Below are 27,585 nucleotides of genomic sequence, written 5' to 3' on the forward strand. Positions count from 1 at the left end.
TTTTACAACTAGCCTCAATGAGACTCATGGAATTTTAATAAAGTACTGATTTATGTCATTTTATCATTGTTGCTTGCAAAGAAATTTAGGCTAATCTGTCAACAATTTTGTCAATCATCTGACAGAATAATGGAGTGGCTCTAAGGAATATATGACAATCTCAATAATCACAGTGTTCACATACAGGATTCCTAGAACCTCCTCCCTAGTGGAAGAGGCTCTGGTTTAGAGCACTGATTTTATCAGCTCACATCCTGAATAAAGCTCACAACCCCTCCGCCTCCTCCCCCTTACAGCTTGCTGTATCTGACTCATTTAGCTAACGTGGTATCTCGCACAAAAGAAATTTTCTGTAAGCATCCATCCCTCGGGAAGGCTAAATGTTTAGTATGTATTCAGGTTCCTTCTGATACAGGACATTCTCTTTCTAAGTACACCAAGGAGGAAGAAAGATCATTATTCAACAACAGCAAGATTGGAAATGTCAAAGAATAAAAAAACTTACACACCGTTCAACCCTCAAATTCCCTATTAAATAAAATCTAGGTGCCTGGGTTTAATACAGTTTCAGACAAGCATCCACATGCACTGATCTGGATGCCAGAAAGTGCACACCTCTTCCATGGAGTACTTGCTGTGCATCTAACATTTAGCGAGGCTAGAGTTTTGTGGACAAAATTAGTTACATTCATTCTCAGGAGCAGGGTATTTGAGCCTAGTCTGATTTGAGAATCACTCTCTCCTCTTATTCTATATATAATGCCAAAAGTGAACATCCTCACGACCCTTTCTTTCACATATCAGTGTATCGGAGCTAGACTTTTCACAGCATGTCTGTACATACTGCTAAGCAGAGGTGTTTCTTCTCCGGTCTGTGAGCATGAAGCTTTGTTCAGGCCCAGTCTTTCTTTCCAAGGACGAGGTTCTAAGCCGAACAGTTCAACAGAGCTCAGGATGAGCTAGGGATTAATGAGACAGTGTGTGCAAACAAACAAGTACAGCGAATTGCGTAAATGCCCTGGACTTAAGCATATAGAGAGTATTTTCAGAGAATTCCAAGTGGCGCCCGAAGGGATTAAAAAATTAATCTCCTTCCCAAAGGAAACCCTAAATTCTAATATGAAAACATGTACATGAAAGTCATTCCCTCTCCAAAAAGAACAAGTTCCTACAAAGCTGATGGGGGTGGAGAGAATTCCGCAAGGGGCTGCTGCCTCTAGGCCAACACTGTGCTCAGCCTAGAGCTGGTGGTAAATTTCCTACAAAAGGAAACCTCTCTGCTTTCAATCAGAGCCACTGTACTAAGGGAAGAAAGGAGCAAAATGAGACTTGGAGCCAAAAGGTTTTCTTTTCTTTTTTGTTAAACTTCAGATGACTCAACGGAAAGAAACTTATCAATGGTGTCCATGGAAGAGACAAAAACATTTCATATTTCTTTCAACTGAAACAGGTGGATAGAGGATAAACTTACCTTCAGGCAGCAGCCTGGCTTCTATTTCACAGAGAAGAGGTGTATTTCTCCTCTCTAGTTCTTTGAGAAAAAAACGCTATTTCTTAGCTGTTGTCACTGTATTCCACCTGCAGACATGTGCCTTGGTTTTTACAAGCGTGGTGACCACAGACCCATGGTAGGACAAACATAGGTTTGGATTCCAAGAAATATAAATAGCAGGAAGACGATGTGAAGACCTTGTCTGCAGATGAATATTGCTAGTTATCAGCAAGAATGTAAAAAGGGAAATGAGCCATGAACAAATAAAGAGAGAAAAACAGCCCTAGTCTGACTGGGCAGGTTACACATTGGTTTTCATAGTGAGTTAAAATCTGCTGCTGGTGAGATAAAAATCACTAACTTCAGCAGCTGAGATGTGCTTACTCACCCCGGTAGAGTCCAAAGAAGCCCTCATAACGCAAGACTTTCTTAAAACAGTCAAAGCTGTTTTTGTACATCAGCTCCCCCACAACGGAGCCGGTGCCACGCTGGTTTTGCATGCGGGTCTTCACCAGATCTATAGGATACACCGCAGTGGCTCCCACAGCTGCAAATAAAACAATTTTTAGGCTTAAAAGACAGCACAATTAAATGGAGAGTCTATAAGGACAATAAATCTCATCTCAAAGGACCAGAATATAAAACACAATCTCTTTTCTCATAAAAGAGACTTTGCTATTTTTCCCTCTCCCATACACAGCTGAACCATGACAGGCTAGCAACCACTGGGATCCATAAATACAGCTGCTTCAGAGAACAACTATAGTGATTTTCAAGTCATCACCAACATTAGATAATCAACACTTGATTTTCTATAACATCAAACGCTTATACGTAACATTTTTTTAAATAATGTATTTCTTTTTATTTTCCATTAAATGCCTACATATTGGGTTGACCAAAAGTTCATTTGCTTTTTTCCGTAAGATGCTCTAGTAGCCTTTAGTTGTCTTTAACTTTATTAGAAATAATTTCATTAGACTGTATTGTGTCACATCAGTGTGCATTAAAAAAATCAAAATTGGTGAATTTCTATGTAGCCATTTTAATACTGAAGATGAAAGAAAATACGCAACGTTTTCAACATATTATGCTTTATTATTTCCAAAAAGGTAAAAACGCAATTGAAACACAAAAACAGATTTATGCAGTGTATGGAGAAGGTGTTGTGACTGATTGAACGTGTCAAAAGTGGTTTGCAAAGTTTTGTGCTAGAGATTTCTCGCTGGACGATGCTCCATGGTTGGGTAGACCAGTTGAAGTTGATAGCAATCAAATTGAGGCATTAATTGAGAACAATCAACATTCTACCATGCAGGAAACAGCTGACATACTCAAAATATCCAAATCAATAAAATTATTGGTGAAAATGAAAAATGTCTTTTATTTTACAGAAAAAAACATGTGGACTTTTTGGCCAACCCAGTATTATAGCAGTTTATCCCTTAAAATGACTCTGTATGTATATATAGGTGAATATAATTTAAAATTTTAGTTTACTAAAGCATTTTGGTAAATTAATCTTAGTTACAATTACAATATTAAACCAAATCTCAGTATAATCCTATCCCTATGTACAGAATTTGGTTTAAAAAAGGAAAGGCCAGGCTTTAGATTTCTCAGAGACTGAAAAATGTATAAAATGAACTAGAGTATTATATTTTTCAACTGTTGAAAACCAAAACATGCTTTGCAACTTCTAAAACTGAGACTGAAAAGAAAAATATAATAGTTTCATTAGTTCAGGCTTATTTTGAAAAACTATTAAGTATTTTAATCACACCTGATAGGTTCTTCTCAACAAAGCAATTTCAGATTCTACACTTTTTCTACGCAGAGATTTAAGCCAAAAAAAAGTCTCGAATTAAGCCCAGGAGCAGGGAGGGGAGGTTCATTTTAGCAAATAAGCTACAAATCCAGATATTCTTCAACCAGTAAAAGGCAAGAGGAAAAAAAAATTCAAGCAGAAAAGCAAATGTGAATCAATCTGAGAGGTCGTTTTATTTCATAAGGTTCTGGGATTTGTACCTCCATTCTTGATTTCCTACCTGCCCTCACCCCCAACACCATAAACAGTCTGTTCCCCATTGCTTTGTCCTGGCTTTAACCAGCATAATTAAGGGGAGTGCAGCACTGCACCCAAGACTTCCACATTATGACAGGGGTTTGTCCAACAGACAGACCGCAGCCAGAGGGGCTGTGGCTATGCTATGACAAGTCCTCTGATTGCAGGTGAAAAAAAAATTAAAAATGCTTCAGAAAGCCCTGCAGCTGTGACCTGAGGGAACAATGAACTGCACCTTTGCTGATCTGTCCCGGACTCGTGAGATAGTATTACATGATCACAAGCTTGGAACAGCACACAGACATACCACTCACCTCCAGCAACTGAGCCCAGAGTGAATCTGTAAGCAGACTCGGCAATCTGGAGCCAGACAGGCCTGCCTAAACCATGAGACTGCTGTGGGATAGAAGAAAACATGTAAAAAAAAAAATTGGAAAAGCATACAGCAAACAAAAAAGCTACAATGGATTTTTAAGATTTTAAAATGTATACTTCTATTATTGGCATTGAAAAACCATATCTAGTCAAAGAGACAGTAGCTTTTTTCCTTTTCTTTTCTAACAGCCTATTAATACCTCATTTATCAGCTGCTACTGGGGAATGAGTCATTTTACTGAAGCAAATACCCATTTCAGATATAACATCTTTCCTTCCTTCTTTACATTAACTTAAAATTTAAAAATATTTCTAAAATGTACAAAAACTATCTTGATTTGTAGATCAGAGAATATTGATCACCATTTCTAATGACTGGAGATCATCATATTCGTATGTCCACCATTTACTGCATCAAGATCTAATGCAGCTGTCCGTGCTATCCTCCCACGTCCAACAGCGACTCCCTCTTCTACCAACAGCTTCCTAGTTGTTTCTGCCACCTCCCATCTATTAGTGCTAGAGAAATCACATAACTAGGATTCTATGTAAAGCAATGTCAAGGGCTTCTCTCTTGGAATAACTCCATTTCTAGGGCTCAGAGCCTTATTTCTGGCTTTGACACCACTAAGGTTAGTGCAGTATTTCTGACCTAAACTATTGAGCATTTGCTCTCCTACACCTACGTATTCCCCAACTCCACCTATACAAAGAAAACACCTAAGGGGCTTTAAAAAATAAATCCCCAGGGCCTGGGGCTTATATAATTTTAAAAGGTTTCAAATCATTCTGCTATGCAGCTAGAAAACCACTGTCCTAGCCACATTTATGGTTCTAATATAAAATCTATGATGATAGTAAAGCAAAGGGGAAAATCCTATTGTGATTCAGAATGTTATTGCATAGGTATCCTACAGCATAAAGAATCTGAAATAATTTGTCCACATTAGTGTGTCACTCTTTTTCTTTAATATTTTCATTATGAAATAGCAGTTACTTAACAGTCTGAAATGAAGGAATAAAAACTTGCTTTATCATAATGAAAACTTGAAAAATATTAACTAGAAATAAGCTTTTAAAAACAGCATAATAAAAAGTTATTCATTAGAATAATTTAATGGAGAGGGAATCCATCCCTAAAATCGAAAAGAAAAAAGTTAGTCTGCTCTGATTTGCTTTCATTGTACAATCTCTTCAAAGCTCAATTAACAAAGCTAAATATGGCAAAGCCAGATAGTTCCAAACAATTTGGGAGGCAGACTAGAGAAAGGTTTTGCCTTCTTGTTTTGTAAATTTTACACCACAATAAGCATCATTTCTGTCTCTAAAAAATGTTATTGATTGATTTCAGAGAGAGCGAGACATTGATTTATTGATCGACTATTTATGCATTCACTGATTGCTTTTTGTATGTGCCCTGATCAGAGATTAAACCTACAACCTTGACATATGGGGATGATGCTTTAACCAACTGAGCTACTCTGCCAGGGCTAAGCATCATTTCTGTTTTAACCAAAGCATCTGATATCTAAATATTTAATGTTTTATTGTGATCTCTGTAGGACGAGATCTTTTTAAAAGGTCATTATGGTGGCCATGATGCAGTGGTTCAATAAATTCTACAATAAAAAGAAAATAAGTAATGTTCAATGAAAAAAATGAAATCCTTAAAAAATCTGGCAAATAGTAAAATACCATTACATCAGATAACATCACTACATATTTTATAAATCTCAACTATCCCAACATACCAACTTTATTAATCCAATTATTACATCCAAAGCTGAATTTAATTCATGGAAGAAACCACTATTTAAAAAGTGGAAAATTACACATAGTAGGACATAATCATGATCTTGTAGGAAATACATTTTTTCCTATCAAATAAGCCCAAGCAACTGTATAGCCATCCATTATGTTTGATTTACATGCTGTAACAAAATGAGCAATTAATAACTTGAGGCTGATATTTTTATTTGGACTCTAATATGGGAAAGAGTAGACTATTTTAACAAAACCTTGAATTTAAGTCTAATTTTGAGTCATTCACAGAACAGCAAAAAATGTGCCATCTAAAAAGATAATTAATTTTTGTCTTGTTTGTTACTATAATAGTAATACGAAGTTTAGACTGTCTAGAGATTTGCTATTAAAAAGTACATTACCAAGCACTCAGGACCTATGCCTAATGCAGCCACAGGGGCCCTGTGTTTTTCAATCTTCCGTAAACACACTCCCTTGTGAGACCATAAGGAGGATGCAGACACTCAGCAACTTCTCCCCACAGGGAGACCACACTGTCAGTCCGTTCACTGTACATACACGGGTAAAAAGGCCACACTACGGACAGGACAGGCGACTTGCCACAGGTCTCACTGTAAGATGGAGAGTAAGCAGAGCAAAGGTCACCCCACTGCATTCTCCATCATTCTTTAAGTCAACAGTCCCCAGCATCTGTTTTTGATTGAACACTGCTGCCAGGCAAAGATTTTAAGCACCTAACCCCAATATATGATTTCATTTATAAGCTATATGCATGTTCCACTATACTAATTATATATATGTGTATTTATATATAATTATTTGTTTATATGTAATTACATGTGTAGTTATATTTATAAGTTTAAGTAATATTATAAAATTACACATATATTTCAAACATGCAAAATAGAAATTATTAAAGAGAATAAAATGATTTTTTAAATTTTATTTTTCATTTATTAATTCAAAAACCTTTCAGTATCACTTTAAAGTATTATATTAACTGAATATGCTTCAATTAGTTTTTTAAATGTTGACTAAATACAGTAAGGCTAACCAGTGAATTCTGATACTCTGTTTTAAAGACAAAATAGTTAAAGACAAATGCAGTCAGTAGCTTCAAGGTAAAGAGGGCATTTAATATCACATATTTTGAAGAAATTCAATTTATAACATTTTGACTTCGATTTTAAAATCAATGTGGTTGTTATGCTACCTATTAAACATACAGCATACATGTTTTTAATTTCCAAAAACATGCACATAAACTTTTTTTTCCAAAATCAGAATTTTCAACCATAAAACTCGGTGAAAATAAACCTCATTCTCATATATTATTATTTTCAATCATGTTTCCTCTCAAAAGAATATGTTAAATTAAAAACTCATAGAATAAAAGGGCTATAACCTCAAAAGTCAAGTAACCACTAATTCCCTTATTCACATAAAAGATTTCTCCTGTGTTCAACCACATGTTTTCTTTATACTATCTTCCTTTAAAAAAAGTTTATAAGCCCTACAAAACCCTATGAAAACTAGAGGATTATACTGTGATTTAATCCTTAGCTAAAAACATCTCTAACCATAAATACCCAAAAGCTTTTTGAAAGAAATGTTGCCTCCACCCTTATTAAATAGCACTTATTTTAAAAAAACAAACTATATGGTTACTAAGAAATTTTTTTTAAGGCTCAGCTAACACTATAACTTATGGTTTACTTGTATTCAGGTATGTAAATGAATATAATTAATGCTATGGATTTCACATTATGAATATTCATAAGTAGACTGCTACTGTAGCTGTCATCCCTATTAATGACTGTGTATGGAATTTTTGGCATTTAGGCTGAAAGAAAATACTCAGCACTAAGAAGATTGCCTACCGTGAGCAAATGGGCCAAGAAAAAAGCGCTCTTTCCCTTAAAGTTATTATTATGATCATGAAGTTGATTTTAACAAGATTGTTTTTCGAAGCAAAATAAGAGTGGAACATCTTTTTTAAAAAAGAGTTGAACCCCTTAAATGATTTTTAAACTGTCTCCTAAACATATGTATCTAATAGGCGATGACTTGAGATCTCATTTGGACAAGACACCTCCTTTTGCTGTTGTTGTTAAATGTGTTCCCATCCTATAAATAAGAGCTGGAGAAGACAAGATCATGTCAGTCAAAAGTCAAGCAACCTGCCCACACCAAGCCGCTCCCTGCAGTATGCCAATCCAGTAGAGACAACTGCCTTTTCCGGATAGCACTCTACTAACGCATAGAAGAAGAAGGTAAAGCTGTGGTCTTTTATACTGAGCATAGGAGGGGGGAAAAACGGCCAGATTTTACACCAACTAAAATACATGATTGGAATGGCAAAATAAGGCTAGGAAAAATAAAACAAAATTATTCTGTCTGTAAATCACATATATGAATTTACTATACCTGTTTTGAAGTCAATATTCTTGGCCTTTCAAAACAAGATTAAAACCCAAAGACCAGTCTAGCAAATGGAGATAAATTTTGTGTGTGTGTGTATAATGCTAAACAATATATACTTTTCTCTCAAAGTCTTTAAATCTAATAATTTAAATGAGGTTAGTGGCAAATAAATAACTAAAACTAATATATAAACCCAATTCCTTCATTTTGAGAGCAGACTTCCATTATGCAAAACTATATGTAAAACTATTACAGGTAACAAAGGTAAAAAGTCCCCAAATAAGGAACTAGTAAGTAGATTGTAACACTTTGTCTTTACTCATGAATCCAAAGTTCAAAGAGGTCCATGAAAATGCAAAATACACAAAAAAGACAGAGTCCTGTGTCTATGGAATGCTATATATGAAACAGAGAGCAAGATCATTCTAGTAACGTTTCGGCTGAACCCCGCCCAGCTTATATTCCAAAGGTTCTTTGTGTGAGTAGTCTGCAGCTTGAATTTATTCTTAAAAACTTTAAAAAAAAATATGTACCAAGTAAAAGTACCAAGCAGGTCCATTACAGATCATTTCCCCCATATATCATTAGCTGATAATACAGTAAAGAAAATGAAGCTTGTTTACCCACTCTCACATAGGGCTAAAATTAATCTTTAACCTGTTTTAACCTCCAAAGTGATTCACGCTCCAAAAATGTCATATCCTCTTCTCTCTGCAAACTACCACGTTCCCCAAATGAAAATTCTCACTTTTTTCACTGGTCATCTTGATACCACAACATATTTACCCATTCTACTGTTAGTGGATATTGGACAACTGTTTCCAGTGTTTTGCTATTGCATATAATACTGCTATGTACCTTCTTGCATGTGTCTTTTAATCAACACATGCACTCATTTCTGGTAGGGATTACACCCAGAAAAAGAACTGTCAGGCCACAGAGTATGTGTCTCTTCACCTGTAGTTGACAGTATCAAATCACTTCTAAAGTTGTGGTGCCAGCAGTTTATTATCATTCTCCGCCCCCTGAACAATTAACATTATCAGAGTATAATTTTGGTCAATCTGGGTAGGATAAAATAGCATCTAATTGCAGTTTTAAAGTATATTTTCTCCATTTACTAGTGATACTAAACTTTTCTTCCTTTTCTTTCTGTTCTTACCTTCTTATTCTTTCTTTTCTTCCTTTTATTTATTTCTTTTGTTTTTTCTTATACCATTTGAATATCCTCCATTTTTCCCTTTTGTGTAGCTGGTCTTTTCATCCTTTTAGTGATATGTTTTAATGACCAAAAGTTCTTAAATTTTACGAAGTTCAACTTATTAGTCTTCATCTTTATGCCAAGTATTTTCTATCAAAACCCTCCTTATTCTAGAATATGAATATAATTTCCTGTTATCTTCCATAATCTTTTATCTTTCACATTTAGAACATTTCAACTGGAACAGATTTTTATGTACGATGTGAGGTAGGGATTTTTTCCCCTATCAATTAACTTTTTAAAATGTAACATTAATTTCAGCCAGAACAAAAAATTTTTTAAAGTAAAACAATCCAGGCAATAAAGAAGAAAATATAAAGATATCATTTTTCCTCACTTCCCATCCTCTTCCACCTAAGGAAAAGAAGTAGAGGAGGGTGGATGAGGAGTTGTGTCGTGTATGTGTGAGCCCACCTCATAGTGTGCTCACATAGGCTTCCTCTGGTCCACAACAGTAACAACTACAACAATAATAGCAGTTAGCATCTATTGCTTGCTTAGTAGGTGCCAGGCCTAATGTAACTGCATTATCTTGTGTAATTTTCACAATAACCCTATCAGATGATAGTATTCTATTTAATAAATGAGGAAATTGAGAAAGGATGTTAAATAATCAATGCCCAAATTCTTAACCTCCTCCTCTCCCAACTTCCCTATTTCTGAACTCACAGATTCTCTATCACGCACCTGTGTTTTAACGACAACCTTCATAGGTTGAGATAACAACAAAACAGGCCAGCCCTCCTATTTTATACCTAAGTGTCAAGTGGATTCCTATAGAAGAACATTCTGTATATGAAATGTTAATGATTCATGTATTCCTAGTTTGGTAATACAGGAAAAATTATAAAAGAATCAAAAATGTCTTCTGGAAGTGACATGAAAATAGTTATGGTTAGCATTACTATAATTCTGTAGGGTCTACAGAATTTAAAAAACTAAGTCATTGAAATTGTAGTCTATGTAAATCTAAAATGTGTTAACTGAAAAAAGTCTTTTCTACACTGAAAATTGTAGGAAGTTTATTACTTTGGCTGCTGTAAGAATTTAGGCATATTTTTATATTAGTCTACTTGGGTCCAAGCCTGTATTCCTTATAAAGTTTTTAATGCTACAAGGAAAAAAGAGGATACATTTAGAATTTTGAAAATAAAATTAAAATCTATGGATTCACATTATTTTTGCAGAATGCAGGAGTTTGAAGGAATCTTGAAAATATTTGAAGGTACTCATTTTACTAAAGAAGAAACTGAGGCCCACAGAAACATGTACCAGATCCCAAGAATAGCAAAGTCCAGATTTTATAATGTATGTAAGTAGGGATATTAATTTGAATCCCTCCTACACAATCTTCATAAATCTATGTCTATAAAACTCTAAAAATTATGACTTCTATTCTTATTTTGAAGAGGTGTTTTTCAATAATTTACAGGGGCAAATAGGTTTGAAATCTTTATTCTTATTTCTCTATTCTTAACCCTAAGCAATAAGACTACCCAATCTAGCTGAGATGTGAACGGAAAAACAAACAATGCACGCTCTGAGGTGCTTCCTTTGGGGACAATGCAGGAATACCCAGGATCTCTCTGAAGGCTCTGGAGATCCCAAAATCCCTGAGCCATCCTACTGGTTCGGGAAAAGGCAGAGCAGGCACTGCAGCACCACTCTGGATGCCCATCAGGACCCAGGGAAAAAGGAGGCAGTGGTAATTTTATCAGTGACCATGTGCTAAGTATCTGACCGGAACTTTGAGACCATCATGTCAGCACGAAAGCATCAGCGCTGCCACTGAAGGCAGGCAAATCAACTTCAAGTCTGCCCACGAAAAAACGTACACTCAGAGCACAATTACATCACCTTCCTAAGGAATCTGAGGGAGATAGAATTAGGCCGCCAAAGATTACCAAAACAGCTGTGTAATCTACGACTTGTAGGAAAAGTGCTAGGGGCAAGACAGTCAGGTAAAATGAAAAGTAAGAGCAGCAGAAAGGCTGAGGATGGAGGAAATGAGTCGGCACTTCTAAATTCATTACACTGTGTTTAATAAGCTAAGTGAAATATCCCACAATTATAAATATAAGGACACCCCCAGGGAAAGCTATAGTTATAGACATGTAACACCGAAAAAGAGCTCCTTTTGAAATGCAATTTTTCAAACTTTAAGAGCAAAATTTTATAAACATACACTACAAAATATAAAATTAAATTCAATAAGAGCTCCTTAATTTAAATATTTCAATGCCTCAAATTTTTAGTAATATTATTAAATTTTATTATAAATCTGGAATAAATCCACCTATTTTTAAAGGATCTAAGGACTATACTAGAAATTAACTTTGACAGCAGCAGATAGGAATTTTTTATGAAAGAAGTTAAATTACAATGTTTTACATATATATTTTAATCTGTAGAAAGCTCTATTACACACCAAGAAAACAAAGTATTAGCATAAAATATAGACATAAAAGCAATATTTTCCATTTTCAATTTACATTGCAGACTACAAAAGTTCTTGTTTATCATGTAAAGTTAGATCTGGACATTCTAATTAATTTCAGACACAGAATCATCATTCCATGGAGTTCAAGGAGAAATAAGACTTATTGATAATACCAAAACTTCTCAAAGTGACTACACGTACATGCCTTGATCTTTCACCAGCACATCTGGCTATTCCACCAGAGTGGCAGCAGTAAAGAAAAGGTAGACTGGGCTCTTCCTGTGGCACGCTCATTTAACGTTTTTACTCTCTCATTCCTTGTCTTCTGTCTTCTTTGCCCCCATGTCCTCCCCATATCTCCTAGCCTCACAGGGCACCACAGTCTCCTAAAGAATCATGCGGGACATATGACTCATGTCTCTTAGCACAGGGAAGTACCAGGAGGACAAGCAATAGTCCTCTTAACCCTCATTCCCCACATAAATCCACGTGACCACCACTACAACTGAGGCTTCCTCCAAGGGCTATAGAGGTAGCGGTTTTGTTTTAAAACAAGATTTTAAAAGTATATATTCCACTACACTCTTCAAGATAATATCATGGGCATTTATTTTCCTAAGATAGTATTTCTGAAATCAGTAATGGGACTGTATTAACTATAGGACTCAGAAGCTATTGATTTAATCATCGTTAATATGAAAAAAAAACCCTAGTATTTTATCAAAAATGTTACACTCAAGGTTTACTTTCTACTTCATTAATTAGACAGCTTTCCTGTGGTACTGTTGTAATCTATAAAGTACAACCTCAGTGAAAAATGTTTTATTAGAAAATGTTTTATTTTATTAGAAAAAGGTTTTGTATTTTAAAAATCCTATAAACATCATTTTAACAATACAAACTGAACTTAACACTAATCTTTATGTGACTAGACATCCCTGGCCTGGTAGCTCAGTTGGTTAGAGTGTCATCCCAATGTACCAAGGTTGCAGGTTCGATCCCTGGTCAGACCTGTGTGGATAAGTGGAACAAGAAAAATTGATGTCTCTCTCTCTCTCTCTCTCGTCAATAAATAAATGTGACTAGACAAATTAAAAGACTACTAATTCCAGGGGGAAGGAAGGTAAGCCCATGTATGTCTGCACTCTTATTTTCCTTATGTTAATAGGCTAAAGACAAACCACAAACATAAAATCTAATTACCCCATAAAAATACCCTAAGAGTAGGGGTAACAGTTCTCTATAAAGGTAATCTTTAAACTAAGTAAAGTCTCTTCCTGGAAACTAGTTTTTAAATTTAATCATTCAGAAGCTCTAGGCTGTCATGTATATACTATTTCAGCATTTTTTAAGGTGATTCTATTTATAAGACCCCTACCTGTCTCTGAAGTTCTGCCAGGTTGTAAGGTAAGGCCCCCTCAGCCAACGGTGCTATTCTCTCAATATCTGCCAAAGTCAAGCGCCTTCAGGCAAAAATATGGGAAAGAAAGAACTGTTAGACACCAACAAACTCCTCAAACTAAGATGATCTTTCTTCAGGAGAAAAAGGGAGGAGGATGAAAGAACAATGGCTTAAAAATAGTATTTTTCTATTCACACAGATCACAGTGAGAAAAAAAGAACTTCAGACCCTGCTTGCCCCAACATAAAGCAAAAGATGGCAGAGAAATAATGTGGAGTATACAAATATAAAAAGACTCCAATGATAGATATTAAAAATAAAGAAATAATTTCTGCCAGAAGCAAAGTATGTATGTTGATAGTTCATACATACTGAATGTATTCTCAGTATACATGCTTAATGCATAGGTACAAAGTATCTTGAGAAGGATAGACAAAAAACTGATCAATACTGGATGCCTTTAAGGAAAGGCACAGGGTAGAAAAGAGACTTTTTTATGATATGCTTTTATTTATTTTTAGTCATTTTTATTTTTCAATTACAGTTGACATACATTATATTAGTTTCAGGTATACAGCCCAGTGATTAGAACTGATGTAACTTACTGAGTGATCATCCCAATAAATCTTATACCCACCTGACACCATACATAGTTAATAGAATATTACTGACTATATTCCCTATGCTGTATTGTACATCCCCATCACTATTATGTAACTACCAATTTGTTTTTCTGAATCCCTTCACCTTTTTTGCCCATCCCTGCAAAGTCCCACCCATCCGGCAATCATCAAAATGTTCTCAGTATCTATGAGTCTGTTCTGTTCTGCTTATTCATTTATTTTGATTTTTAGATTCAATTAGTGATAGACATGCATTTATTGCCATGTTATTGTTCATATTTTTTATCTTTTTTTCTTCTTTTTTTAAAAAAAGAACCTTTAGTGTTTCATTTAATACTGGTTTAGTGGTGATGAACTCCTTTAGTTTTTTTCTTGTCTGGGAAGCTCTTTATATGGCCTTCGATTCTAAATAATAGGTTTTCTGTGTGATCTTGTTTGTAGGTCCTTGCTTTCATGACTTTGAATATTTCTTGCCAATCCCTTCTAGTCTGCAAATTTCTGTTGAGAAGTCAGCTGACGGTCTTATAAGAGCTCCCTTGTAGTTAACTGACCACTTTTCTCTTGCTGCTTTTAAGATTCTCTCTGTTTATAGCTTTTATCATTTTAATTACAGTGCGTCTTAGTGTGGGCCTCTTTGGGTTCGTCTTGTTTGGGACTCTGCACTTCCTGGACTTGTATGTCTATTTCCTTCACCAGGTAAGGGAAGTTTTCTGTTATTATTTTTTCAAATAGGTTTTCAATTTCTTGCTCTCTCTCTTCCCCTTCTGGCACCCCCATAATGCAAATCTTGGTACACTTGAAGTTGTTCCAGAGGCTCCTTACACTATTTTTATATTTTGGAATTCTTTTTTCTTTTTGCTGTTCTGATTGGGTGTTTTTTTGCTTCCTTATATTCCAAGTCACTAAAAATTTGGTTCTCAGCTTCACTCACTCTACTGTTGACTCCCTGTAAATTATTCTTCTTTTCAGTTAGTGTATCTTTCTTTTCTGACTGGCTCTTTTTTATGGTTTCTATGTCCTCTTTCATGCTGTTGAAGTTCCTTGGGCGTCCTTATATCCATAGTTTTGAACTCTGTATCTGGTAGTTTGCTTGTCTCCATTTCATTTAGTTTTTTTCTGAAGATTTCTCCTGGTCTTCCATTTGGGACCTGTTTCTTTGTCTCCACATTTTGGCTGCTTCCTTGTGTTTGTTTCTATATATTAGGTAGAGCCACTACATCTCCTGGACTTGAGTGGCCTTGTGTAGTAGTTCTTATGTAGAGCGGCCTTGTGTAGTAGGTTTCCTATAGGGCCCAGTTGTGCAACCTCCCCAGTCATCTGAGCTGAGAGGTACACCTCTGTGTGGACTGTGTGCATTGTTCTGTTGTGTTTGAGCCTTGATTTTTGTTGGCATCACTGGGAGGGACTCACCCCCAGGCCAATCAGTTGTGAGGACCAGCTGCAACTATAGCAGAGGAGCTGCTGTACAGGAGCCTACTCTGTGGAGCAGGGCTTGCTTCAGTGGGGCTTTGGTGCCCACTGAATCCATCCCTTGAGTGTGTCAGTTGTGGAAGTGGTAGGGTTGTAATCCATGTGGTTTGAAGCTGTCCACCAGGTGCACTGGCTCTGGGATGTGCCATGCTCTTTTCAACTCTTTCAATTTTGAACCATGTGAATGCACTACTGTTCACAAAAAGAAAAAAATTTACTTAAAAATAAGTACATTCTGTGAACAAGCTAAGAGGTCACTTCACATATCATTTTGAAAAGCACTTTTTAAAAGTATTTATTATTGTGCAGGAGGCTCAAAATCCTTGATAAAAATGTGATTTCTACATGAATGAGACATGGCCTGATATATTTGGTGTCATCTCTACCTCACCAATTTATTATATAGCATGAAGGCAGTGAATTACCCAAGTACACTCAACTTCTATTAGTCTTCCGTTCTAGGGTTAAAACCCATTTTTTTTCAGATATTCCTCCATTTAACTACTAGAGGCAACTAAAAAAAATATCTGATCACTTAATAGATCATGAGTTCTCTCTCTTACAGGTCCTGCTGGGTACCCACAGATAAGAGTTTTTCTTTTGGATTTGCCTAAGACTGCAAATTAAATATTCTCTATGTGCTCTGCAGTTTTTTAATCCATAAAATAGAGGCATAAAACATCTGAACTTGTCTGTGATGGTAAGTATGATAATAATGTCACAGGCATATTTTAAGAAAATGATACTCTCCAACACAAAATGGTATACACTGTTTAGCAAAACGACCATTCACAATGAACCCAAAAGACTGTATGATTCCTGAATATGTAACTCAGTTTATTTTATAAATTTCCATAAATTTCCATAAATCTCTTTAAATTCCTAACACCTCCAGAGAGTCCAGATTAAACCAATTTTTCCATCTCTCTAACTTCTTCTCACTTCTGTCCCCTTCATCTCATTTTTCTTCCTTCCCTCATTTCTCTCTGTCATGCCCCTCAATAATCCCTTACTTCCTTCTTTTACCTCACTCCTTCCATCTCTGCCTCCCTTTTTCTTCCCCTCCTCTCCTTTTCCCCTCTTGTTTTCTCTCCTTTTACCTCCCTCCATCTCCCCCTACCTCTAGTCTGTCTTCCTCTATCTCTCCCTCCTCCCATTTCTCATATCTGACTGTCTCTCTTTCTTGAAATGTATACACCGAATAAACTATTGTTAAAGTAAACTGAAAGCACACCACTGCTTACATCTTAAATGAACTGTCCCATTAATAAATATCAGGAAGAATTATGGGAATAGTTACCCTGTAGCATTATATAAGTCTGCAAGCTGGTATAAGATATCAATTTCCAGTGGAGTGACTTGTCCATAGCGTATTGCACTCTGGGAAAATTCCTCTGGAAGAAAAAAATATTTTAAAATCTTAAAAGATTCTTAATATACAACAAATTTCTAACTTAACTAACTATAATCTTCAAGCTCAAGGCATTTTTGAATTATTTTTAAAATCTAAAACTGAATTTAAATACCCAAGTTCAACTACATAAGTATAACTACGAAATTCTGAAAGCTAGCAAAAGGAGATGTTAAGATAATGAAACAGCAAAAACAGGTAAAGATAAATTAACTTCAAAAATAAAACAATCTCTTCAGAATCCTCTTATCTGATTTATTCGCTTTGGTCTTCGGAGTACAAAATAAAAGAACTGGCTGTTTTCCAGTCACCTAAAACATCCTACTGCAATTCAGCAAAAGGAGCGGGCTTGCCCTTCCTTCTGTGGCAACTCCTTCCTAGAACAAACAAGCTGCTGCCACAGTGCCACTGACCTGTTTGACAGATTGGGCCAAGGTTCTTTTCAAAACTGTCAAAGCCACTTTTCCATTCCTGACCTCAGCATCCCATTAAATCCACCTGGATTTGTGGAGACCATTATGGCCCAAGTGAAGCACATACACATGGCAACACACTTTCTAGATCTGACTTCAGAGTGGTAAACTTAGATCAACCTCATGCCCTAGATAAAGAAAAGTAAAAATGCTGAGATTCAAATCAATATATGTATTTTAAATCTTACCCTTTGTGACTTCAACATCTTTCCTTGTGCCAGCTAAAGTGCTATATATCTTACGAACAAGCTCCATGTTATTCAGTAAGGAGTTAAACGCATTGAAGTAGGAGAAGCTAACCTGATGGGAGATACTTCCTCCAGCTGCCTAGGAAATCACAACACAAAAAGTTAAAAAACAAAATACATGTTTATGGACACTGCACTTTTCTCAAAGAATATTCAAAGGAGTCTTCTTTATTAAAATGATTAACAACCAGTCCACAAACACAAGATAAGCATTGTACTAAAACACTCAGTGCCTTTCATGCCCTCAGGGAGGTCTATGTAATTTAGGTTTTAAGGAAGAAAGCAACATCTGGAAGTTGGACTTCATGGTTCATCTACCTATAAGGTCAGAAACAACAAATATAATTATCACAGATCAAAAACAATAGTTATTTAAACAGGATTTTCAAGACCCTCATCCATGGGACTCCTGCTAGTTCTGGATAATCCAAACATCAATACTACTATATAAGGAGCATTTTTAAAATTCACTTTTTTCAAAAAGACTTTTTTACAGTATCAACTTTTCTAGTCTTTTTAAAGATGATTGTTATAATTAAGATTTTTTAACAGTCAGTGCTGAGTTCTGCATCTGTATTATGAAAGATACAGTTACCAAAAACTCCAAAAAATGTGGAGAAAATCTAGAGAGGATTTATTCATAAATTATATTGTTCATGGAATAGCTCAAAAGGGTTTCTCATGCTTGGGAGGGATGGAGGCAATGTGGCCTTCATTTCCTCTGCAGGGTGAGGAGGTAATTTCTCCTTCTGCCCACCATTTGGCCATAAAGTAAAAAGAGAGTATTTTTTATAGTTTGCAAAAGCCTAATTTCTAAGTCAGGAGTCAAAGGAACCCATATGATTGAAAACATTCTCTACTAAAAACTCAAAGAAGTGCTTATGGAAATACAAGTGTGACAACCTTAATCGTGAAGGTCTGTAGCCAACCCCACCATCCCTCACACATATGCCTTAACCCAAATATAGATGGTATTTGTATTAGCCTGAATTTTGATAGCAGTGACCCCAAAACAAATTATTCAATATATTCCTCTGGGGACTGCAGGGGTGTTTGGTAAACAAAGGCTATAATAGGTCTACTAACCCAAATGAAAAGATTAAATGGGTTCTTTTGCTATAAGTCATTCAGTGAGTCCTTCACTCTAGGACTGTCTCTCCTTCTTCCCTCTTTCCTCACTCTCTCCCTTTCTTTCCTTCCTTCCTTCCTTTCATTTTTTGATTAGGGTATGAGGTGAGGGTAAGGGAGTGGGAGATGGGTGTCAAGGAGGTGAAACGTGTAGGAGAAAGTGACAAGCTCCATGTTCAAATTCACTGAAGAAAAAGAACAGAAGTTGATCTTTCTACCCCAGCCTACATCAGGGATAATGATCTTCAGCTGAAACAACAAAAGCACTCATTGGCTTCCCTCCATTAAAAACAAGCAGCAATCAAAAACTTATACAAAAGTACAAGGCATGAACAAGACAACTGGGAGGTGAGGAAAGTTTCACCACTCTTTGTGAGGAAGTGGATGACATCAGTGTACTATTGGTCCAGATGATTACTTTATAGAGATTAGCAGTTTAACAGAACAAAACACTGTCTGGTCCATGCAGGCAGAACGCACAGGTGAAGGGGCAGATACCAAGAGAGAGGAGTGAGCCACAGAGGCTGATGCCCACATATTTCCCCCATACCTTCTGCCATGGCCATGGTTATTAAAACACAGCAGAGGCCAATGATGATCCCTCTAGCAAAGAGCACCCTGCAGTCAACAAAGGAAGGAGCCATTCCTAAAGCATGGCTTTGGGAGCCTGGTGGGATGGAAAGACGTACTGCCCATTGGAAAAAGTAACGCACACCCTGGTCTACAAATTCCCCTGTGCTCTGTAGTTGGACTCTGTAAATGGAAATAAACAGTTTGGAAAGACATGAGCAAGATGGTGGCTCTGCTACGATCTGGGGAGCAACTATTCACCATCACCACTACCTCCCTTGCTCATACCTGTTGCCCTTCTACCAACTAACCAAAGTTAGAACAGTTGAGAGTCAGGTGGGTCCAGGGAAGCAATCCAGGACCTAATGGTTCTAAAGGTTTAAGGAAATAGAAAGTTGAAGTACTTGCTTTTACTTACTGAAACTAAGTTCTCCTCCACAAAGGGAGTAAGCATGTGAGACCGAATGGTTACCATGATGTCGCTGAAATCCAAACCAGAAATCACACCACTCTTGCTTTTATCTTTCAGCGCAAAGGCTTGTCTTGCATGTTCCAACTGTAGCTCCTGGAGAGAAAAGTCAGAAATAGGGCATTATATTATCAGTTAAAGTACAACCTGAGTGTACGTTTTGGAAAGAAAGGACAGACATCCTTTAGGTACATGCACTTACTAAGGAAATGAACAGTGTACAGCTCTAAATTTACAATGCTTTCAATTTCTATTAAAAAGCAAATTTTCACCCTGGCTGCCGTGGCTCAGTGGACTGAGTGCCAACCTGCAAACCAAAGGGTTGCTGGTTTGATTCCCAGTCGGGACACATGCCTGGGTTGTGGGACAGATCCCCAGGACAGGGCACATGAGAGGCAACCACACATTGATATTTCTTTCCCTCCTTCCCTCTCTCTTTAAAAAAAATAATAAATAAAATCTTAAGAAAAAATAAATAAAAAGCAGATTCTCCTGAAAACGTACTATGTATTACTCCTCAGGAAGATGAATGAATCACAGCATGACAGTGAGGAAAATGGAGGAGGAGAAAAATCTTCATCTACTTGAAAAGTTTTCACACTCAAAACGAGTTGAGCGTTTCCAGTGCTTTATTTCAGCCTTTAAAGTAAGTACTAATTATTCTCTCTCCTGCTTGAGGGCATTCCTGTCATTCACGAATACTTTCTGAATGAAAAGTTTAGATTCATTTTAAATTTTTCAATTTTTAAATGCTGTAATTAAAGTCAACCCCCTGCCAATCTCAAGAAATCAGAGACCATTTTTCAAACAATTTAAAAATGAATTTAGTGAGAAACTCTGGTAAGTACAACATTTAGTACAGTGGACCACTGAACAACATGGATTTGAAATGCATGGGTCCACTTTCACACAAATTTTTACAATACATGCACTGTCAGCCCTTTGTATCGCTGGGTGTTCCATCCTCAGATGCAATCAACCACAGATCTGTGGTTGGGAATCCGTGGGTGTGGAGGGCCGACTGCATGCATTGTTCTCTGCCATTTCATACGAGGGACTCGAGCATTCTCAGATTTTCTTACCCACAGGGGCTCTGGAAACAATCCTCCTCAGATACTAAGGGAAGACTAAAGCTCTTGGAAAGTCAGGAGCTGTATGTGGGTTTCCATCTGCATGGGGACTGGCACTCTTAATCCCACACTGTTCAAGGGCAACTGTAGTGCTAACATGAGAGTTATGAATAACAAACTGCATGGCTTATGTTCAGCTATCACTCTACCTGGTTGGGGGGCAGTTGCTCAGAAACTGTAAAACAGTCCAGAAGATCTCTGAACTTTTGATCTACTGCACAGCCAAATTTTGTAATAAGTGATGTCCATAAAAACAGTAAAATGTGCCAGTAATACCCTCCTAAGTACATACAAAAGTCAAAATTTCTACACTTCTGCCCTAAGAGCCTGCTACATAATCCAAGTAAATCTGTTATCACAACATAATAATGATGCTGTTTAATCCCATTTTCATACAAGTTGTACCTATGGAAATAATATTCATATTTAAATATTAAAATATTTTAGATAAAATTAAATATTGCAATTTTCATTACCATTAATTTATGAAAGCCTACAAATAAATGTTCCTTTACCTTTTTCTGATATATAAAATAGTTTTTGGTTGAAGTCTCACAATTTTACTAATTTATTTAATTATATTTTCATATAATTATATGATAGCTCAATAATTCAAAGATATTAATATTACCTTAGCAGATGTTTGTCTTATAATAATTTATTAAGTTATGCATTGGTTTTAGACATCTAAATACAGTTAGTATACAGTTAATTATACTAACAGTGAAATTATTAGAACAAGCACTGGGTTCTACCAATATGCACACCTAAAAGATCATAGTTTTCAAACTGTGATCATCTTAATGAAGAAAAGCAATAACCTAGGCTTATAAAAGATAAAATAAGGATACTCTAAAAAGATCCTTTATCTAAAAAGATAGATACCCCATTAAATAAATGATAAAATAAGTCTGCTTCTGGGTTGAAAGGATGAATATGGGAACGGAAGGAAATGATAAAGAAAAGAAATTATGCTAAAGTTAAAGGTCTTGTGCACTTGACAATGCATTTCATATAGCTGTGAGATGGAAATAGCAGCTTCAGGAATAGTATGGCTTTGGATCAGCCTGAACAAGTATGTTTAATTCTGTTGTCTTCCAAAACTCCACTCCTCCCAAAATCACAGTAAAGGAACAAAAAATAAGCAAAACAAAACCTCAAGAATTAAGAAAATGGAAAAGGAAAAGACAGAACTACATTTTTAAGATTAGAGAGCAGAAGGGTAAGTGACAACTGACTTAGCAGAACCAAGAACACTGAAGCAGAGAAAGGCAAAAAGCAAACCAATGTACATGACAGACCCCCAAAAGATTCAGAAATTGACTATACTAGTAGTACCCCTGGATGTGACAATAAAAGTGGAACTGAAAACAGGAGGTTTAGATGGAAGTCTGTTTAAAACACAGTTAATTTCCTGACTTAACTTCACCATAGCTAGACCTCTGCCCTTTCCTGGCCTTAGCAAAAGACTAGAGGTTCACCGCCTGGAGAGTCTAATGGAGGTTCTTTAGAATAGTGAAGACCAGGCACAATTGAAAAGAGGTAAGTAAATGAAAGCCCATCTCCATACTGAATGCTGTCTTACTCAACAGCCAGAATGCCAAAATCCAGACCTAACAATCCAGAAGGGAGGCCAGATGATTATTCTCTGACTCCCCAATTCAAAAGAAAAGACCTGAACATACAGACATTAGAGGGTTCCCAATGAAACAGCCCAGCTAGAGAACTTCACAGTTCACTGTACAGTAAGGTCCAGAGTTAGTAAGTCCGACCATAAACCAAAAGCCCCCAGTAAACCTCAATCTTAAATATGAGATGAGGATCAAGGACCATCGGATATATTAGAAAGGCCACTAACGTGAAAAACAGAAACTCAGACAAAGAGAAAGAAATTTGAAGAAAACACACTTGCAGGGAGAACAAAACTAAAAAAAACAAAAACAAAAAACCCCGTCTATACTATCTTTGGAGAAGTGAAAAAAACAGTACATCCACAAAAGAATAGGATGCTATTTTTAAAAAAGAAATACGAGCATTCAATAAACCAGAGTTTCTGAAAATCAGAAATATGATACTGGTGCCTTAATCTGAGCCTGAAAAAAAAATCAGAAATATAATAAAAATTAAAAACTAAATAGAAGGTTCAGAAGGAAAATACAAAAAGAAAACTAAAGGATTAGAAATATAATAAAACTTAAAAAGTGAATAGAAGGTTCAGAAGGAAAATATGAAAGAAAACTAAAGGATCATACATTTAATATGTTTACTGTTTTAGAAAGGAAGAAGATAAGAAGGGAAGAAGTAAATAAGTAAGAAAAATATGTTCAATAATTGACAGACATAAGTTTTCAAATTAAAAGAGCCCACTGAATGTTCAGCAAAATGAATAGACTCACATCAAGGAATATCATTTTGAAATTTCAAAATACTGAAGAAAAAAATCTGAAAACCTCCCAGAGCACAGCCCTGGCCAGGTAGCTCAGCTGCCTGGAGCGTCACCCCCAGTGTCTCTGTCTCTCTGTTTCTCTCTGTGTCTCTCCCTCTCTTTGTCTCTCTCTCCCCCTTCTTTCCTCTCTCTCTAAAATCAGTAAATAATATATCCTCAGGTGAAGACTTAAAAAAGAACTCTCCAGAGTGGAAAAAAAGTTTCAAAACAGAATCAAGAATAAGAATGCCACTGGACTTCTCAGTGGCAAAACTGGAAGCCAGAAAATAAGAAATGTTTCCAAAATTAAAAGGAAAATAAATTCCTACTTGAGCTCTAAACCCAACCAAAATACATGTAATAATATAGAAGAGGTTATTATATGAAAAATCTCACAAAAAATTACTTACTTTCCTCAGGAAGCTCCTACAGGAAATATTCCTCCAAAAAGAAGAAATAAATCTTAATACAAGAGACGGAATCCAGCAAATGGAGATTCAACATAACAGGAAGGCAAATGGATTCCCCAATATGAAGATGAAGGGAGATCACAGACTGACAGCTTTGCATCAAGAACAAAGCCCAGCCTCTATCCATGAAGCAAAAAAGTTATCATAGACCCAGCAACTGCTAGGGATATACTCAAAAGATCTAAAAATAGGTATTCAAACAAAAACTTTTATACCAAGTTTTTAGTATAAAACTTGGTATTCACAGTAGCCAAAAGGTGAGAAAGACACGGTGTTCATCAACTAATGAACAGACAGAAAAAATACAGTATATCCATATAATGGAATAGTATTCAGCCATAAAAAGAAATGAAGTACTAATATATGCTACAACATGAATAATCCAGGGAAAATATTATGCTAAATGAAAAAAACCTGACACAAAAGTAGTATTATATAATTAACTCTTATTTATATTTGACCTTTGAACAACATGGGGGCTAGGGGCATATAATTATCTACCTATAACTTTTCAGTCCCCCAAAACTTACCCCAATAGCCTACTGTTGACAAGAAGCCTTACCAATAACATAAACAGTTTAACACATATTTTGTATGTTACATGTGTTATGTACTATATTCTCACAATAAAGTAAGATAGAGAAAAAGGAAATGTCATTCAGAAAATCGTAAGAGAATACACATTTACAGTCGTACATAGTTACTGAAAAAAATCTGTGTCTAAGTGGACATGTGCAGTTCAAACCCTCGTCAACTGTATGTGAAATATGCAGAGTAGGTGAATCCGCAGAGACAGAAAGTAGAGTGGTGGTTACCAGGGGTTGGGAAGAGACAGGACTGGGGAGTGACAGCTTAACAGGCACAGGAGTTCCTTCTGGAGTGATGAAAATGTTTTAGAATTAGAGGTGGTGGTTGTACAACACTGTGACTGTACTAAGTGCCACTAAATTGTGTACATTTACATGGTTAATTTTATGTGAAGTGAATTCTTACCTCAATTTTTTAAAAAAGAAAGTTCCTGGAGAGCTCTAACATGAAATTGATAGAATGCCTAATGTGTTTTAAACATATTAAAAAGAGATTTTACTAACTGAGGCAAAGTTTGAGAATGAATTATATTAAAACATAGAAAACTAAATAAAAACTAGAAATTCTAACAAAAGTGATCATTTAGCCATGCATAGTGTTTAACTATAATAAGTCAAATATGATATTGATCTAAGTAGACTCATAAGATGGGGGTGGTGACAGAAAATTCCAAGTCTGTGGTAGAGGTGAAAGAAGTGGCTACTAATTTTCCATAGTTCAAATTCAATCAAAAATACCTAAAAGTGAAAAATTAAAAAGTGGATGTGTCAGCACAAGTTTATTATTTAAAGCTACAGAAGAAAGCACTACAAGAAACGATGATAATTTACAATCACCAAGATATGGAAGCAGCCCAAATGTCCATCATAGATGAGTGGTAAAACAACTATGGGACATTTACACAGTGGCATACTACTGGGCCTTAAAAAAGATGAAAATTTTATCCTGTGCAACAGCATGGATGGACCTGGAGAACATTATGCTAGGCAAAATAAGCCAGTCACAGAAAGACAAATACCATGTGATTTCACTGGTATGTGGAATCTAATAAACAAACTGAACTAACACGCAAAATAGAGACAGACTCACAGATAGAGAGCAGACTGACAGTTATTGCAGGGCTAGGGGGCAGAGGGACTGAGCAAACAGGAAAAGGGACTGATGGACATGGACAACAGTGTGGTGACTGCAGGGAGGAGGTGGGGATAAGGGGATAAATGGTAACAGAAAAGAAAACAATAAAATATAAATTAAAAAAAAGAAACAATGATAAAAGTTTTAAGAAGTTGCCTCTGGGAGTGGGAAATGAAAAATGGAGATAAAATGCCACAGGGGATTGCTAGTTTTTCTAATAAACTTAGTAAAATTTAAAGGGAAGGAGATGGAAGAGGAATGGTATATATTTAACCAGTTATGAAAACTAAGCTTACCTGGAGAAACTGTGTGAATTCTGTGTAGTTAAGATGCTTCTTCCGATTATGCCCAAAATGCAGTCGGATAAATTCACAGTCCCAGTTAAAAGGGATATGATGATGAATAATAGTCTGTCCAAAAATTTCTTTGACATTTTCTTAAAAGGGAAAACAAAAATACATAAATTATATCTGGAATACGTAGTTTAGTCCACTGCAATGTTCCTACAGAAAGAAATTAAGAGAAATTTTAAAAGTCAATATTATCTGATTCTATTAAGATTAGCTGCAAAAATTTTGTGCCCAGAAACCCATGCACAGGAACACAATTGATACAAAATATAATTTTACACTTAAGATTGTGTACCATTACATATAAGGCCATGAGATTCTTAATTTCTCTTGATATAATTTTAATTAGGAAGTGATTTGTACCTTGCACTATAAATGGCTGCTACTTTGCATTCCAGTATAAAATCAATAGTGTTTTCCCGGTTCCTCAAGGAGTCAAATTAAGCCCTTTATCAGAAGCATGAATACCTAAATTACAGTATAATGCAATATTTGTCATACTAAGTATGGTTTGATTGAGGCTTGATTATTACATTCACACTAGACTGAATATGTCTATTGAAGATAGGTATAAGAAATACTACCAAAAGCATATCATTAGCTCAGCAGCAAGCACCTTATTAAAAGCTTCTGATATTGTCAAAAATATGGTCTTGACAAAAAGCTTCAAAATCCTCATAAAAACCATGATTATTAGTCTCAACTATTAAGATATTTTAAGATAAGTGAAATTAGTGATTCACTTTTAAAATAAGGAAGGACTAAACACAGTATAGTAACTTTTAGATAAGAACCAGTCACACTGTGTAATATACAACCAAAACCCTCTGACAGCTTGTCTTCATGCACTAACAATGTCATTCACTTTCTTACACAGTTCTACACTTACTATAAAAGTCAGTTCACAAATGACTGGTACTTTAACAAGCACAGACTGGGTAGACTAATTTAGAAGCTCATGCCAAAAAAAAAAAAAAATCATTAAAAAGTTAAGAAAGCAGAAAGCCTGTTTTACTAACATCTTAAGAACAAAATTATTTTCAAATTTAAGCCAATTATATTAGTAAAAGGGTCTTACCATCAAGAGCTATCAATTATACTAGAAAATTAGTAAGTACAAGTTTAATATTTTATTGTCTCCAACTATGCTATTTTCTCTAATTTCTTCAAATTCTTTAAATAAGGTACAGATCTCATATTGTAAAAGGTTTAATGGATTCCCTTTGTTTTTATATACCTTTTTTTCTTGATAAAAGCAATGCTATGACGGGGCGTAGGGAGGGCATGTGGTGTGAGAATCCTGAACTAAAAATCCTGCCAGTCTGGACTCGATGTATGAAACAGCTCTGAGTGGGTCACAATCAGTAACTTGGAAGGAGGCATTGGATGTCACTGGGGAGATGGGATTCTCATCTTTGCTTTCAAACAGAACGTAGCATTTATTTCTTGCCTAAGTAGCAACAGCATTTCAAAATTTGCAAATCATATCAAATTATTTTCACCTTCCATAAACACAGATTAAATACATGGGTTTTTGTTTCTAAAAACAAATAACTCAATAGCAATTCATGGGATCCTGGCTTCTAACCAACACAAAGGATTATCCTTATATCTCCATGAAACTTCAAGTTATAAAATACGTTAAAGTTTACAAGATAATTAAAATAATAAGAGTTGCAATAAAATATTTAGAGCTAAAAATATGGTAGATTAGCAAAAAATTTTAGGATTCTGCAATTTAATTGGCTGCTTCTATTCCCAAATTAATTAATTTCTTATTTTTAAGGTCTAAAGTGTGAAACTAAGGAGACATGAATGGAAAGCAGAAAAAGATAAGTTAAATTATTACATATATTTAATATTGAAATTAATT

General features: G+C 35.7%; 1 protein-coding gene across 3 annotated transcripts in view; it reads right to left on the minus strand.

Moving 5' to 3' along the window:
* Positions 1 to 27,585, minus strand: part of SLC25A12 (solute carrier family 25 member 12) — a 164,348-nt gene that overhangs the window by 21,216 nt on the left and 115,547 nt on the right. For all 3 annotated transcript variants that reach the window (XM_024561595.4, XM_024561596.4, XM_024561598.4), the window contains 7 exons: positions 25,659 to 25,798; positions 19,565 to 19,711; positions 17,389 to 17,527; positions 16,617 to 16,710; positions 13,200 to 13,284; positions 3,872 to 3,953; positions 1,881 to 2,039 (listed from right to left, as the gene is read on the minus strand). In XM_024561595.4, the coding sequence (XP_024417363.1) occupies positions 1,881 to 2,039; positions 3,872 to 3,953; positions 13,200 to 13,284; positions 16,617 to 16,710; positions 17,389 to 17,527; positions 19,565 to 19,711; positions 25,659 to 25,798 (846 nt within the window). The remainder of the gene's footprint in view (positions 1 to 1,880; positions 2,040 to 3,871; positions 3,954 to 13,199; positions 13,285 to 16,616; positions 16,711 to 17,388; positions 17,528 to 19,564; positions 19,712 to 25,658; positions 25,799 to 27,585) is intronic.

The sequence above is a fragment of the Desmodus rotundus genome, chromosome 2 (assembly GCF_022682495.2).
Source record: "Desmodus rotundus isolate HL8 chromosome 2, HLdesRot8A.1, whole genome shotgun sequence".
Taxonomy (NCBI): Eukaryota; Metazoa; Chordata; class Mammalia; order Chiroptera; family Phyllostomidae; genus Desmodus; species Desmodus rotundus.